This window comes from Eumetopias jubatus, unplaced genomic scaffold, assembly GCF_037043125.1.
Source record: "Eumetopias jubatus isolate StellerSeaLion01/CBP00866 unplaced genomic scaffold, mEumJub1_p1.0 scaffold_2, whole genome shotgun sequence".
Taxonomy (NCBI): Eukaryota; Metazoa; Chordata; class Mammalia; order Carnivora; family Otariidae; genus Eumetopias; species Eumetopias jubatus.
In genome coordinates this window covers 144130328-144146454 of record NW_028274808.1, presented here as the reverse complement: position 1 = coordinate 144146454, position 16127 = coordinate 144130328, and the positions used below count along the sequence as shown (strand labels likewise).

The following is a 16127-nucleotide window of genomic DNA, read 5'->3' as shown; positions in this document are numbered from 1 at the left end:
CCCCCCCCCCACAGTAGCTATTTGTATTTCCTCTCCTGTGATTTTACTTTTTATGTGGTTTCTTTTTTTTTCTATCCACATCTTGGTATTTTTCTTACATATCTTGTAGACTTTCAATATATTAATGATTAATCTGTCATTTATGGCAGGCACTTGACACTACTTAAAATTTTTTATAAGTATACTGAATTTTAACTATTTCATTTGCCCCATTTTGGCAAGATGAGATCATTTTCTTATTAACTGATAGCTGGAAGGATAATGAAGCAAGGCTCTGTTTTCCTCAAGAGAAGATATCCTAGGACTTGAAGGTCATAGCCCACTTTTACTTTCATCTGGTTTAGGTTTTGGTTTTGGTGCCACTAAGAAGTAATACCTTTGTCTTAAAAAGGTGTCGCATTTTAATTTTGATAACTAATCTTCCAACTTGGGCTTATTACATACAACCCTTCTCCCTTAGTACATGTAATATACCCAAACAATTTAATACAATGCTTAGGAGGAATGCAAATGGACATAGTTTAGAGAATTGAACAGTGTTGCTTAAAACTCCATTCTAACGTAGAATTCATAAAAAAAATCATAGATGATACTTGTGGGCATTCTAAGTGTTTGTTTGTTTTCAAATCGGTTTCAGCCGACTTTTAAGTACCTTGAGAGTTGTCTCGTGGACTGGGTTGTCTTGGAGAAAAAGAGCAGAACTCCAGATCCCTTGCCTACCTTCAGCTACAAGTTCTGCATTATCTGTTGTGTTCATTTGGCAACAAATGGTTACTGTGGGCCAAATCTTGTCCTAGCTGATTAAATATATTAAATCTCTGTGGCATACTTGTTTGGAAAATTAAGAAAACTACTTCAACTGACATTAAAAATGCTTAATAATACTTTTGAAAGTCATGAATAGAACAGAGTGGGGTATAAAAGGGCTCAGGTTGAGAAAATTGCAATTTAGATCTCTTAACAGAGCCCATAAGCTTTTCCATCCCAAAGGACAGATAGCTCTAATGTTACAGATAGCCAAAAGCCATCAACCATATAGAGACAGTCCTGGATTTCGTAAAGATGCTAGAGTTTTCAGGGAGCTGCAAAACACCGTCCCCCTCCGATTCCTTGGTAGGGTGAGAATGTGCTTCTTTTTTATTTCAAGAGCCGGCAACTTCTACTTCTGAATCATTTCTGAGAATCAGTTGATGATGCTCTAGTTCTCTTGACAGTTTGAGCTAAAAGAAGCTTAAGTTACAGGACATATGAAGACACCATTTAGATTCGAGTTCGCTGAGTGTTTTACTATTAAAGTATTTGGAATACACAGTATCCAAGCTTGTTTCAGTTACTGAAACTAAATTCAAGCCCCTTTCAGTGCAACTGTGAACCCTAGTTAACCTCATCACTTCAAAGGGAGACAAGCTTTTTCGACATTCAATTTCCTACAGATTCAAGTTCGTATATATTTGTATGCATGCAAGGGTCAAATGCATGCATTCATCAAATAGTAATATCCCTCTGATTCTGTTGAAGTGTTTTAGCAATTGCAGCTTGTGCTGCTAAACCGCTGTCTCCGTTTTTCCTACCCGTTTACTTTGAAGACATTTCAGTATAATTGCCTTTTCTGTACTGAATCTGAAAATGAGAAGGAGAAAAAGAGTTATTAAAAATTGAACACATTTTGTGCCCTGGGCCTATTAAAGGAATAGGCACCCAGCATGCATGCTCCTGACTTACTTGGTTATTGTTCTTTGGATCTCTCTCTTCTCTTCTTCATTTAATCTTTGAAGGATGGATTCCAGCAGAGAAAAATGAAAGTTAATGTACTGAGCCACCTGGAAAGGGAAAAAACAAAATGAAACCAAAAAGCAAGCAGATTCTGTGAGAGGTGCTGAGTCAGGAGAAAGCAAAGAGATTCGGGGTGACAGGATCCATACATCACTGCTAATTTCTTCTGCATCTTTCTCCATGAGGAAAATGCGAGCATTGTCTTTGGAAGGTCCCTGCAGGAGCCTATGCAGCAGGGGGACATCTGTCTTCTTTAGCCTTCTCTGCTCTGCAAAGGAAAACAAGAATCAACCATAGTCAGGGATCCATCCTAGAGAGAAAGATACGTTGTCCACTCATTTTCTTTCTTCAGCTCACGTTGGAAGAAGACCTAAAAACATACAACAGGAGGCACTTACTCAGATGAATAAATTAAAATTAAAACCTTTAAAAAAAAAACTACAAATGGACTCCTTTCTCTTGCTATCTCTTAAATTTGACTTGTATCTCAGGTAATTCAGCCTTGCCTTTGGTTCAGATGTTCAGACAAATTAGTTCTACTTATGCTTTTATCAAGCAACACACCCAAAAACTTCTTTATAATTTTTCATTCACTCAACAAATTTTTATTGATTCTTTACTAGTTCAGTTACTGTATTTCCATCTTCCCAGTTGTTCAGGTCCAAAGCTTTGTAATTATCTTCAATGATTCCCTTGTTTCTCACCCCAATCCAATCCTTGGATCTTCCTTAAAAATATATTCATAGGGGCGCCTGGGTGGCTCAGTCAGTTAAGTGTCTGTTTTCGGCTCAGGTAATGGTTCTCGGGTCCTGGGATCAAGCCTGCGTTGGGCTCCCTACTCAGCCGGGAGTCTGCTTCTCCCTCTTCCTCTGCCCCTCCCCCTGCTTGTGTGCATGCTCTCTCTCTCTCTTTCTCTCTGTCAAATAAATAAAATCTAAGAAAAAAATATATTCATAATGTTTTTCACATCATGGGTATTTTTATTATTTCATTCATCTGAGGGCTTCATCCATTCAGCCATAATAATGAGATGAGAAAGAAAGTAACTTCCAATCTGGCATATTCCCAGAACTTCAAATTTCCAAAAGTTATAAATACTCCCACCCACCAAAGCACTTCCAGCTTTCTGTCAAAATAGTGTCACATCTGCAATTTCATTTTTATCAGAGTGAAACATGAACAAAACACAGTGCCCTTACATTCATCTCCTTTTCTCCTTCCTCAAATATTTTTTGAGTTCCTACTATGTTTCAGGCATTGTTTTCTGTGCTGGGCACCTTATAAAACAAAGCAGAATAAAATCACTTCCTTCATGGACCTTACATTCTAGTGGAGGACAGAGAGGCTAAGGAAGGATAAACCAATAAAACACATCATGTATTAGTGATAAGTATTCAGAAGAAAAATAAAGCAAGGAAAGGGGTAGAAGAATGTGTATGTGTAAATAGGTGTGTACAGGGGACACATATGCGATTATGGATAGGGTGGCTGAGAAAGGGCTCACTGAAGATATAACATTTGAATAAAGACTAAAGGAGATGAGGTATGGAATCATGGAACCATTTGGGGGAAGTGTGTCCCAAACAGAGTAAGTAAATAAGTCAGTCACCCTACAGGTCAGTGCATGCCTAATGCTATCAAAGAGCAGCAAGGGACCAGGGTGGCCAACATGAAGATGAAGGAAGGGTTATTCAAAGTTGAAGAGAACATGTAGTGGGACCAGCATAAAACTCTGGCTTTACTGTGGGAAGACAGACCACTGGAGGATTTGAGAAGTGATGTGATATTGTCTGACTTACATTGTTAAAAACAATCTGTCTGCTATGTTGAAATAGATTGAAAGGGGAAAAGGGTAGACCAGTTAGTCCTTTCTACATTGTCATTTATGAAATCAATTACCTTGGGCTCTTAATAGTTTTAAGAATCAGAACTGTTCTCATCCCCTGGGTGGGATTGGAGAGGATCTAGAGCAAAATTAAAGTTAATATTATCCATTCTTGTTTCCACAGAGTCAGAGTTCATTGCTTTAATTCCTCTACATTTCTGAAGCGAGGGAGAAACCTGGTAATTTAGCTAATCTTATTCACCCACTAGAAGCCTCTTCTGACCTCTACATCTTATAGTAACTTGGTTTTGCATCCTCAGTTTGTTGCATTCTTAATATTGCAGAGCAAGGTTTCTTGCTTCATGAATTTGCTTCTGGGATAATTATTAGAAATACATATTCCCAGACTGGGATTCTTGGATCTGGATGGCTTGGGAATCTGTATTTTTAATGAACTTCTCAGGTAATTCAGAAATGCACTAGAATTTGAAAAACACTGTTATAGATCATGGGCTTAGTGGAAAACGCACCTGTCTCTATTTTACAGATTAATACCTAAACAGGTGCTACAGGTTCCATTCTTTTCTCTGTTCCTGATCCCTAACAGGTGCTAGTTATGATTATCTTCTGGAGTTTATGTACGAGAATTTTTGACACCAAAAAAAAAAAAACCATGTGATTTTTACAGATAAAATTTTAAAGAACTACATTTTTGTGGTGAAAATAGACAATTTTTTTCTGATTATAAAAATAACTCCTGCTGTCAGGGAGGGAAGAGAGGGTGAGAGAGGTACAAATTTTCAGTTATTAGAAGAATAAGTTCTGAGGATCTAATGTCCAGCTTGGTGACTAGAGTTAATAATATGGTATTGTATGTTCGAAAGTTGCTGAGAGTAGATCTGAAGTATTCTCTCTCTCACACACACACACACACACACACACACACACACAAAGCTTTAACTACGTGATGTGACGGATGTGTTAATTATCTCAATCTTGGTAATCATCCCATAATGTAAAAGTATATCAAATAATCACATTATATACTTTAAGTGTATACAATTATATTTGTCAATTATCCCCAATTATCCCTCAATAAAGTTTCAAAAAACCCACACAAGCTATTATAAGTTGAAACTATGGAAACAAGTGTAAGACAGAAAGTAAAAAGCACCTGGAACCCCAGAACTCTGAGATCATCAGCCCTACCCTTTGTGTGGCCATCCCTTCGTATACATCTTTATGCGTGCACACAAACACACAACACAGAAAGGTGGTCGTGTGAAACTTGCTATTTTTACTGTAGCCATGTTTTTAAAAACGGTTTACTTTTTTTTTTTTTGCTTCTGTGTTCCTCCTTTCTCCGTACTCTACTCTGCATCACCCTAACCCCCAGCTGGGTAATCGATGTTCACGATTTGATATTTATCATTTCATACCTTTCTCCCTGATCATATGATCTTATATACCACATATTGAAATGGGATTTGTAATTCTTTTACAAAAATACGATCATATTATAGACATTTGTAGGCATGTTGAGTTTTTCACATTGATATTATGGAATTCCCTCCATTTAACTGGTATACATCTAACACACTCCATTTAATGGCTGCCTAACAACGACTTATTTAATCATTCTCCCATGACAGGTGACTTTGTCTTTAATTTTTTGTCATTATAAATAGCCTTGCACATAAATCTGTAGGTATTAGTCCTTTTATTTTTGTGGAGTAGATTCTCACCAGTGGGATTGCCAGGTTAAAGGATATGTATCCTGTAAATGTTAATAATGTTAGAATCAGTTCCAAAAAAGTAAAGACAGTCATATTTTCACAAGAGTTGCATGAAAATACTCTTTTACCCTTCACCACACAGACATAGGTAGAATCCTTCTGAAACATATTGCCAATCTGCTAAATGTGAGATAATATTGCATTGTGGGTTCTATTTTCATTGAATTGTCTTTTTGTTATAATTTTGCAGGAACTCTGATATTATAGGTATTAATCTTTTATCTGATAGTTTTCATAATCTATTTGTATCTTTTACATTTTTATAGTCTGTTTCTGCTTTTTATTTTATACCTTTTAGTTTTTTCCTAAACAAGGAGAATATGAATATATATGTACACACACTCTTAGAATTTTTAAAATTTATATTATATTTCTTATGCTTTAAGCTTTCAATTTATAAGGGCTTTAATCTTGTATATTTTTACTTTTATTTACTTTTTAAAAGATTTTGTTTAGTCATTTGAGACACAGAGATAGAGAGAGAGAGCATGAACAGTGGGAGAGGCAGAGGGAGAGGGAGAAGCAGACTCCCTGCTGAGTCAGGAGCCCGATGCGGGGCTCGATCCCAGGACCCTGGTATCATGACCTGAGCCGAAGGCAGACGCTTAACCATCCGAGCCACCCAGGCGCCCCAAATCTTGTATATTTTTAAAGACCCAACTTTCATTTTCTTACAGTTGTCCTGGGATCAAAAATTATTATTTTATTCTGTTCAATTTCCACCTCAAACATTCTGACACTTAAACTATAACTGGAGATATTTCTACAATTTAACAATTTTAGGGTTTTCAAAAATTTCATTCAGTACTGCCTTAGCTTTTTCTCTAATCTCTCTTTCGTCCTTGCTCTCAGCACCTCACACGTAGCCTCTTCCCAATGTCTTGCTGCTAACCTTCTGCTCCCGACCCCCGAGTTGTGCATATTTGCCTCTACTGAGGGAGAGAGAACACTCCTACAGTGTGGCAGGTACTGTGCTAAGAAAGCGGTAATAACAAGAGAAATGGTACGCATTGATGACTCCAGTGAGAGCTAGAATGAGAAGGGAAAGCCAAAAAGAGGTATAGGAATCAGGGACTTCAATGCATAACAATTCTTGGGAACTTTCACAGACAACCCCTTGCCCCACCCCGGGGCTCTGACTGACGTTCAGGTAATTAAATGTCTGGGAGCCAACAAGCAAACTCTTTTGTATTATAAGCTCTTCTAGGGTACCTTATTCTTGAGTCATCTTCCTCTGAGATTGTGAAATATAAATAACCTTCTAAAACACCCTCCCCTTTTTCTTCTTTCTCCTTTCCTTCCCTTTCTTCCACAGAATGTGGTTTAATGGCTCTTCTGCCTTCCCCACGGGCAGAAAACTACAGCATTCCGGAATCCTATAAAAAGAGTGATCAAGCTTACCTCCTGTTGCAAAAATAATGTAAAGTGCAAAATCTTGGGCACTATTTTCAATCTGTCAATGGAAAAAAAATAAAACATGAATTCTTTCATATTTGATGGATTGGTCATTGTCAGATGTTTTCTAAGCTAACCAGACCCAGATTATCTACCTGTTTCCTCACTTTCATTTTGCACTTTTAGACATGAAAACTTCTCTACTCCCTAGGAATAATGTAATTTCTCAAGGCTCAATTATGAAAAGATGTGATACATAAGAGGATCCTTCAGAACTGAACAACTTAATTTAGATTGACATGTTCATAGGTCTTTTTCCAAAGAGTGCATTTGTGTATCTACAGTTAAATTATATTCAAGAGAGTTATAGCTCAGTTTCATAATAAAGATCACCTTAAATTTTTGGAGAAGTTGCTCTATTACGTCTTCAGTCCTCATATTACTGTTTATTCTGACCTTAGTTTCTGATCCAAAGGTTGGAGTAAAAATCGATGTCTGGGAAGAAAACAAAGTTCTTAAAATTACATCATACTAACAAGAATCAATATGTTGAACCTGGCCTTCTTATGCGCAAAGAAAAAAATCTCAAATCACCAGTTTGAAAATTTTGTTCTTTTGTGCTTGCTTTCTTTGTTGTTGTTGGGATATTACGTATCCTTTTAAGCAGCTTTACATCGTTTCTAGAGTAAGTTAGGTAAAACATCATTTGAGGATGTTCGAAACATTTTCTTTTTTTTTTAAGATTTTATTTATTTATTTGACAGAGAGAGACACAGTGAGAGAGGAAACATAAGCAGGGAGAGTGGGAGAGGGAGAAGCAGGCTTCCCACCAAACAGGGACCATTCTTCCTGTGGTTCAAGATTTTAAAATAAATTAACTATGACTAAACACAAATACAAAGTAATACGAATAGTGTTCCAAGACTCTTAAAATGAGGTGGGTTCAGCAGACATGGAGCATCTGTATGAATTGAAATATGGATATAGAAATAATTTTTCGAAGTAGATATATGGAGGATGTCTGGAATAAACTCTTGCTAAGTTTGAGAAAATTCAATGTTTGTGCACATTGTGAGGCATTGATGAGTCACTCTGTGACACACGTATGACCAGTGCTGATGAGTTCTATGGTGCCCTGGAGACCCATATGTTCATCTGGCACTGAGGGGAGGGTATATGTGATTTCATTTTGTTTATATGAAGAATATTTATGGAGTTTGGCAACAGCACTAGATTAGGATAGGACCTAGATCACAGTGTCTTCTAACTCCAACTTTGTCAACCCACTTAACATTAAGGCCTAAACAGGCCTCTTTAGGATTTCATTTATAAAATAAGAGCATGGGACTAGATGATCTCCAAGAGCCCTTCCAAAGTGCCAACATACAATGAATTTGGAATCATGTTTTTCAGAGGGTTTGATTAGTTTTGTTGGCCAAAACACACAATAGAAGAAAATCATTTATTCTTATTGCAAGGATAGAAATATACCACAGGTCAAGTCAATAGTCTTAAGTTATGCACAAATACCATAATCTAAGCCTCTAATATGGGTGTTATTCATGTCCTGACAATATTGGTGTTCTCATGGGGTTGTGTGACATTAAAACACATCTTACAACTATATCAACTTAAACTCCTAGATGCCTCTCACGGCACACCCATTGATACAGTGCTTTGGGGCTTGGGACTTTGTTTTGTGGCATCTGTAGGACATATGTGTAGTTCCAGCTTGATCTCTTTCAACCAACGACAATAAAGCTAATGTAAATTGAGTTCTTCCTTTGTGTCACACACTGTGCCGAGCGCTTAGCTCACCTCATTCCATTTAGTCCCATCAACCTTGCAAAGTAGGAAGTAGTGAAGGAATGACAGCTAAGAGATGCAGGTATTTTTTAACTTTGCTCAGCAAGAATTGGAAATCAGGTTGTCAAGCTGCAGCACCCGAGCACTTAGCCACTCTACAGTGCTGCCAACTTAGGGCGAATGTCATTCTTAGCACAGCGGCGCAGGGGGGTGTCCCATCTGGAAGCTGCTCATTTGGAACAGGGGGTTTTCACAGGCTTCTTTAACACAAATCACCCCCACAAGATGATGACACAGCATAATTATGAGGCACAGAAACCGGGGCAATTGGTAGTTGCACATCTCTGGGGGACTGTCCATATTACTCTATGGCTAAGAGGAAATTCTGGAGCCAGAAAAGTGTCTAATTTGATCAAAGAATTCACAAGGGACGTTTCTCCCCACCAGCCTCCAAAGGCACACTATGGCTATGTTCCCAAGGGCAGAAGAAGGAATAAGGCAGAAAGCCCTCCAGGAGAAAAGCTTCAGATGAATGAGTTAACATTTTGTATTAAAGGGCTTAGAATGATACCTGGCACAGAGTAAGTGCTTTTTAAGTATTTATTAAATGAATGGATGAATAATTGCTGAAGTACCTGACATGAAAAATTTGAGTTCTAGGGAAAAAAATCATATATTTCCTACCTTCAGCAAAGTGAAATGTCTTACAAAAATGGTGGAAAGGAACACATAAATTTAACACATTAAGTGAAGAATCAGAATACAAATTATTTCTAAAGTACAACTATGCTTGCATAAAAAAATATGTATATATGTACAAGGCCTGGAATGGAACGTGGTGAAATGAGAAATTTGATTTATTGGAATAACAGTTCTGCGGCTGGTTTTCTTTCTTTATTTAAATGTTAGTGTTCAAATGTACTTTGAACCAATCTCTCCTGTGGTACTTGCATTATTCAAATGCCATTGATTGATGTATGGGTTTCCTTGCCCGAGACCTGAGTTCCATGATGGCAAAGGCATGGATTGAGTCATCTTGCTATTCCCAGTGCTTGGCGCAGAGCCGCTCCTGAGATAGGGTTCACCCATCACGTTGGTTAACACTTGGGGTCTGGACTCAGACACAGCTGGATTCAAGTTCAGAGCTGCTACTTAAAAAGAGTGTGCCCACCAGTCAGAATGGCTAAAATTAACAAGTCAGGAAACGACAGATGTTGGCGGGGATGCGGAGAAAGGGGAACCCTCCTACACTGTTGGTGGGAATGCAAGTTGGTGCAACCACTCTGGAAAACAGTATGGAGGTTCCTCAAACAGTTGAAAATAGAGCTACCATACGATCCAGCAATTGCACTACTGGGTATTTACTACAAAGATACAAATGTAGGGATCCGAAGGGGCACGTGCACCCCAATGTTTATAGCAGCAATGTCCACAATAGCCAAACTGTGGAAAGAGCCAAGATGTCCATCGACAGATGAATGGATAAAGAAGAGGTGGTATATATACACAATGGAATATTATGCAGCCATCAAAAGGAATGAGATCTTGTCATTTGCAACGACGTGGATGGAACTGGAGGGTGTTATGCTGAGTGAAATAAGTCAATCAGAGAAAGACATGTATCATATGACCTCACTGATATGAGGAATTCTTAATCCCAGGAAACAAATTGAGGGTTGCTGGAGTGGTGGGGGGGTGGGAGGGATGCGGTGGCTGGGTGATAGACATTGGGGAGGGTATGTGCTATGACGAGTGCTGTGAATTGTGTAAGACTATTGAATCACAGATCTGTACCTCTGAAACAAATAATGCAATATACGTTAAGAAAAAAAAAAGAAGAAGAAGATAGCAGGAGGGGAAGAATGAAGGGGGGAAATCGGAGGAGGAGACGAACCATGAGAGACGATGGACTCTGAAGAACAAACTGAGGGTTCTAGAGGGGAGGGGGGTGGGGGGATGGGTTAGCCTGGCGATGGGTACTAAAGAGGGCACGTTCTGCGTGGAGCACAGGGTGTTATGCACAAACAATGAATCATGGAACACTACATCCGAAACTAATGATGTAATGTATGGTGATTAACATAACAATAAAAAATAAAAAATAAATAAATAAAAGGAGTGTGCCCTAAGACAAATTACTTACCCTCTGTGACCCTCAATGAACGCATCTAAGGAAGGGAAAATAATGGTACCTATTTCATGGGATTGTTTTAGTGATTAATGAGATAATTCATCAAAATCCAATTTAAAACAGTTTAATACCTAACACATAGAGAGTACCCGATAAATATCAGATACACGACCACTAGTTTACAATGGCTATTTTTAATTGTAAGTCGAATTGTGTGATCTTGTTAGAAAAACAGACATTATTTTAAAGGACATGAATGGAATTATAACTCACTTCATGGTTATAGAAGTGCCCGTTAATAGAGGCCCTGTGCTTCTGTAACTTTTTTCCGTCCATCATTGGAGGCTTCATCCTTTTTCTCACCAGGGTTGCTTCGCTCATGGTGCGATAGAGCAGTGGGGATTCTGGCTCCTCTTTTGCATAAGGTTTCAGAGTGCTACTGTGATAAGATAAATGACCTGGGAAGAATAAAGGTTATAAGGCCATATCATTTAGCCACCTACCTCTTTGGGTGGATTTGTATATGTATTTGATAAGAAAGCATGTAGCTAAGCAGTGAACTATAATGTTTTCAAACAGTAGGAAACTGTTCCATTTTACCTTGGGATTTTAAAAAATTTCCTATTGTAATTAGCTTATCACCCAATAGGCATGAGATATTTCATCTTTCTCTAGCACTGGTGCTTAGATACCGATAGATTTATGGTAGCTTTGATGCCAAGAAACTGGGATTCCCCTGGGTTTAGATGGGTGTTTTCGAAGGGCTAACAGGAAGGACGCTTATATAAAAGATGCCAACAGCCATCAGACAAAGATAAGGGAATCTTGGAAGGAGCATCATGTTTGTTATTGAATGTGGGTTGTTATGGAGATGGCAGAAAGGACTGCATTGAGAAAGGCTTGGAAAAAAATAAATAAACATTGGAAGCTGTTGGTTGATTCATGAAAATGATGTCAGCAGGATACCCTTTTCCGTCTGAAGTCAGGTTGGTAATAGGACTACCCCAGAAACGTGAACTCTGCCCCCAGCCTCAGTCATCCTCTCCTTTCTCCTTGGATCTCCATGTATTATATGAAAATCAAATCTATGTAAGATACATGATGTCAGGCCTGACACTTAGCAGAGTCTCAGTAAGTGACAGTTACTAACATTACCACTATCACATCATCATTATGGCTCCCGAGGTCACATGTCATAGGAGCTGCGCTTTACCATTGGTTTGTCAAGTTCGATATGAACTTATCTGATGTTCAGGTTGATTTCTCTTTTTAAAATCAATGCTTGAAACTACTCTATCAAATATAGTGATTCCAGTATATCTGCCTCTTTCTGGGAAGTGGTGTTATGTGACTATCTATTAACTAAAACATTCAACTTCTAAAAAGATGTAGAATCCAATCTGAGGGGATTGGTCCAACATAAAAAGCTACTGAGTATAATAAATGATCCTAATCCTTGGGGAAAATATTAAAGAATTTTATGTATACAAATTTATTCAAACCATTAGCTTTCCCTAATCTAGTAAATTTAAGTGATTTGATGTAATTTTAAAAATGGTATTTTTATATAGTAAAGTAAGGTTCTTAAACATCATATGAGCACTGTAGTGATTTAAATTAGTATGATCCTAAGAGATTTTTTTTTTTTTATTAAATAGTGGTGTGTAAAATGTTAAATCTCAGAGAAACATTTAGGATGCATGCTTTACATTAAAAAAGAAGTCTCTCCATCAGGAAGAATGTGATACTTACCTTCTTGGGAATTTGTTGCTTCAGACGCTGGAATCTGGGTCCTGTCCAGATCACTAATATGGTAAAGATCATCAAACTCTCCCCAGCGTGTCATTCCCCTGAAAAGTAATAAATCTTGTAAATGACATCAATTTTATTCATGATGGTTTTCAGACTTATAGTATTAATATAGTACTGAGGGCCTTCATAGGTAGGCATATCCTAAATTATGACAATTTTATGATATTATTAAAATTATATTTATACCAGAATGGTCAGCATGTGTTCTTCCATACTGATTTTAGGCAAATCTGATATAATAATTCAGTTATACCCTGAAAGGCAAGGTTGTATAGATTCTATAAAATGTGTATTCAAATGGAATTAGTAGAAATCAACATAATCCATTGTTCCACAGATATCTCACAATGCTCTTGGGAGAGTTTAGATATAAAAATGTTCTTTCTGCCAACATGCTTTGAGTTCCTATTGTATTCAGAGGCTTTTTAGGTAGAGTGGCTCTCAGTGAGATGTGGTGCCCACTTTTAAGGCTCTTTACTACTATGAATGCAATTAACAAAGGAGGAAAGTGTATGAGAAGCTTCTTTTCTAAAACATTATGATTTATATATAGGACACTAACAATTTTCTTTCTTCTTTTTTTTTTTTTAAGATTTTTATTTATTTGTTTGACAGAGAGAGAGAATGAGAGCAGGAACACAAGCAGAGGGAGTGAGAGAGGGAGTAGCAAGCTTCCCATCAAGCGGGGAGCCTGATGTGGGGCTCGATCCCAGGACCTTGGGATCATGACCTGAGCTGAAGGCAGACGCTTAACAACTGAGCCACCCAGGTGCCTTGGACACTAACAATTTTCAATGCATTCTAGTGATTAGAATACATAAGACTGGGCAACTACTTATTTTTACCAGCAGGGCCAAGAGTCACCTTTATTTATCTGGTCTTAGTCAAGTTACTTATTTTCTCTGTGCCTTTGTGTCCTTACCTATAAAATGGGGATGATAATAGTAGGAGGTAGGACAGGGCTGCTGAGAAGATTAAATGAGATAATGTGTAAGATTATTCAAACATAGTAAGCATGCAGTATGTGTTAAAAATTACCAAATTCCTCCTCATCTTCATGATCATCCTCATCACCCGTACCCATTTCATGGTAGGCCAGGAACCATTAGGGATCTAAGATATCCCTGGGTCTCTCTAGGTTATGGATACTATCACTGCCGGGACTGGTCTTACTCTTACTAAAAATCTCTTCCATAATGTCTGTTTTCCTTATGACCAAAACCCATAAGTGGGGCACATACTCTTCCCAAATGTGGCATTTGTAGCACTAATTCTATCTAAATGTCACTGGTGGCAACACTAACGAAAAATTCTTATTCAGACTAGTGATGGTGAACATGACAAACATGATTTTCTCCCTTGATCCTTGAATCCTTTTGATTTTTCTTATAACTTTTATATCATTTGAGCCTTATACTACTAGTCTTATGATATAAATAAGGTAATCCTAATGTATTTGTTAGTTAATTTTTCCATAAGCTCTACTATCCAGAAGATAGCCAGTTAAATGTCAGAAAAGTCCAAGAACTATGGGTAATAATGAACTCAAAGGAGACCTATTCAGGTCCTGACTCAAAATCAAGTTTTTTTTTTTTTTTTAAGATTTTATTTACCCATTTGACAGAGAGAGAGAGAGAGAGAGAGACAGCGAGAGCAGGAACACAAGCAGGCGGAGTGGGAGAGGGAGAAGCAGACTTCTCGCTGAGCAGGGAGCCCGATGCGGGGCTTGATCCCAGGACCCCGGGATCATGACCTGAGCTGAAGGCAGAGGCTTAACGACTGAGCCATCCAGGCGCCCCAGAATCAAGTTATTCTTAAGCTAGATAAAATTACCCATCTTCCCCAATCTATAAGAGATTAATTATCACAAGGAGGCAGATGTTATTATCATAGAAAGAGTGTTAGCAATGGGGAAGGCTCAATACCAATGAAAAGCGGAAACTAAAATGGGAAGGCAACCTGAAACTATTTTATATGGGGGAAGATGAGAATGCCCGAGAGCGCCACGCCAGTGGTATTCCAAAAATCCTTGGTAACGTTGGCCGACTTGACACTTGTCCTCACTTTCTTACAGTTTAGTGGTGTCACACAAATACAGGGGGGCAAACATGGCTCAGTACATGAGTGTTTGGCCCTTTTTCCTCACTACCCATCTTAGTAGAAAGCATCAGGGTTTTTGTTTGTTTTAAAGATTTTATTTATTTATTTGACACACACACAGGGAGAGAGAGAGAGAGAAAGAAACAGAGCATGAGCAGGGGGAGGAGGCAGAGGGAGAGGGAGAAGCAGTCTCCGCTGCGCTGAGCAGGGAGTCCAATGCAAGACTTCAGATTCGACTCAAGAATTCGACTCCCAGAACCCTGGGATCATGACATGAACAGAAGGCAGACACTTAACTGACTGAGCCACCCGGGTGCCCCACTTCTGAAAGCACCAGTATTGAGCTCTGGATCGTGTAATTCGAAGAGTCATCCACATACAGTTGTTGCACATGACTACACTTGAGGGCAGTTAACCAGAGTTGTTCAAAGAAAGCTGGATGGAACTTTATGCAACATCACATAGTGTAACTTGCCCAAGCACGGGACTGTTGGCACTGCTCTGACCATGCTTCAGGATGTGTACTGTGATAAATTTAAACTGTGGGGAAGTTTTCTGATGAGTTGCAAAATAAAAAGGAGGTAGTAATTTGATAGACAAAGTGAATGTGGTCATTTTTCTACCTGTGTTGTAAAAAAAAAAACAAAAACACACACACTATTAAGGTTATTCAAATGTACGCCTGTCCGGCTTCTGTTCTTTATGTCATTCTGTCATGATTTGTACAAAATGTGCCAAAGTTGATTTCACAAAGATTAAAAAAAAACAAAACAAAAACAGAACTGGAAACTGGTGCAAGCAAACGTAACCTCAGTAAGGCTGGGGGTTTTTTGAAAAAAACATTTTGAAAGATTTTCGAAACAAAATACTTGGACCAGATAGGAAAGATCAAAGTACTGCCCACAGGATTGTTTCCATAAAGGATCACAAGTGGTCACAGTTCAAACAAACTGATTTATATTTAAGCTTCCACCACTCCCTTTAAGCTGACTCAGGGTGACTCATTTCAAAGATAATTAAAACAAATTAGCATGACAAACTGATGATGCTCCTAATGGCTGAACCAAAAGACCAGACTGCAGCCCTTCCTGCCACTGAGTACACAACCTCCCCGTCTTTCACTCCATGTCCACCCACTGCAGATCCCACATCTGGGACCCTGTGGGAGCAGAGGGAGAAGTTCTGCACACAGGCACCCAGGACGAAGAAGGGGACTTGAGAAGTGAGAGTGAGGGAATCGTCCCTTTCTTCATATGATTTCCTTCCATGCTCAGAATTTAAGCAAATGCCCCCTTACGGGTGGCAGCCAGAGTGACTGTGTCTAGGATTGGATTGAAACAAAGAATAGGAGGTCAGGTGGCCAGGTGCCCCGCTAGGGAACCAGAGGCCAAGGAATAGCCATTCCAAATCATGCTGCCCTTTCCTGCTGAGTGTTGAGCTGGTTCCCATGAAAGAGTCTTGGCTGACTGACCACAACTGAATCTAATCT

At 38.6% G+C, this 16127-nt stretch overlaps 1 protein-coding gene across 1 annotated transcript in view; it reads right to left on the bottom strand.

Moving 5' to 3' along the window:
• Window positions 1-1544: 1544 nt before the first annotated feature.
• RASSF6 (Ras association domain family member 6) overlaps window positions 1545-16127 on the bottom strand; it is a 34092-nt gene continuing 19509 nt past the window's right edge. Inside the window, exons 4-10 of the mRNA XM_088020712.1 lie at window positions 12479-12576; window positions 11000-11184; window positions 7183-7284; window positions 6796-6847; window positions 1923-2041; window positions 1723-1820; window positions 1545-1620 (exon numbers count right to left, since the gene is read on the bottom strand). Of these exons, the coding sequence (XP_087876838.1) occupies window positions 1545-1620; window positions 1723-1820; window positions 1923-2041; window positions 6796-6847; window positions 7183-7284; window positions 11000-11184; window positions 12479-12576 (730 nt within the window). The remainder of the gene's footprint in view (window positions 1621-1722; window positions 1821-1922; window positions 2042-6795; window positions 6848-7182; window positions 7285-10999; window positions 11185-12478; window positions 12577-16127) is intronic.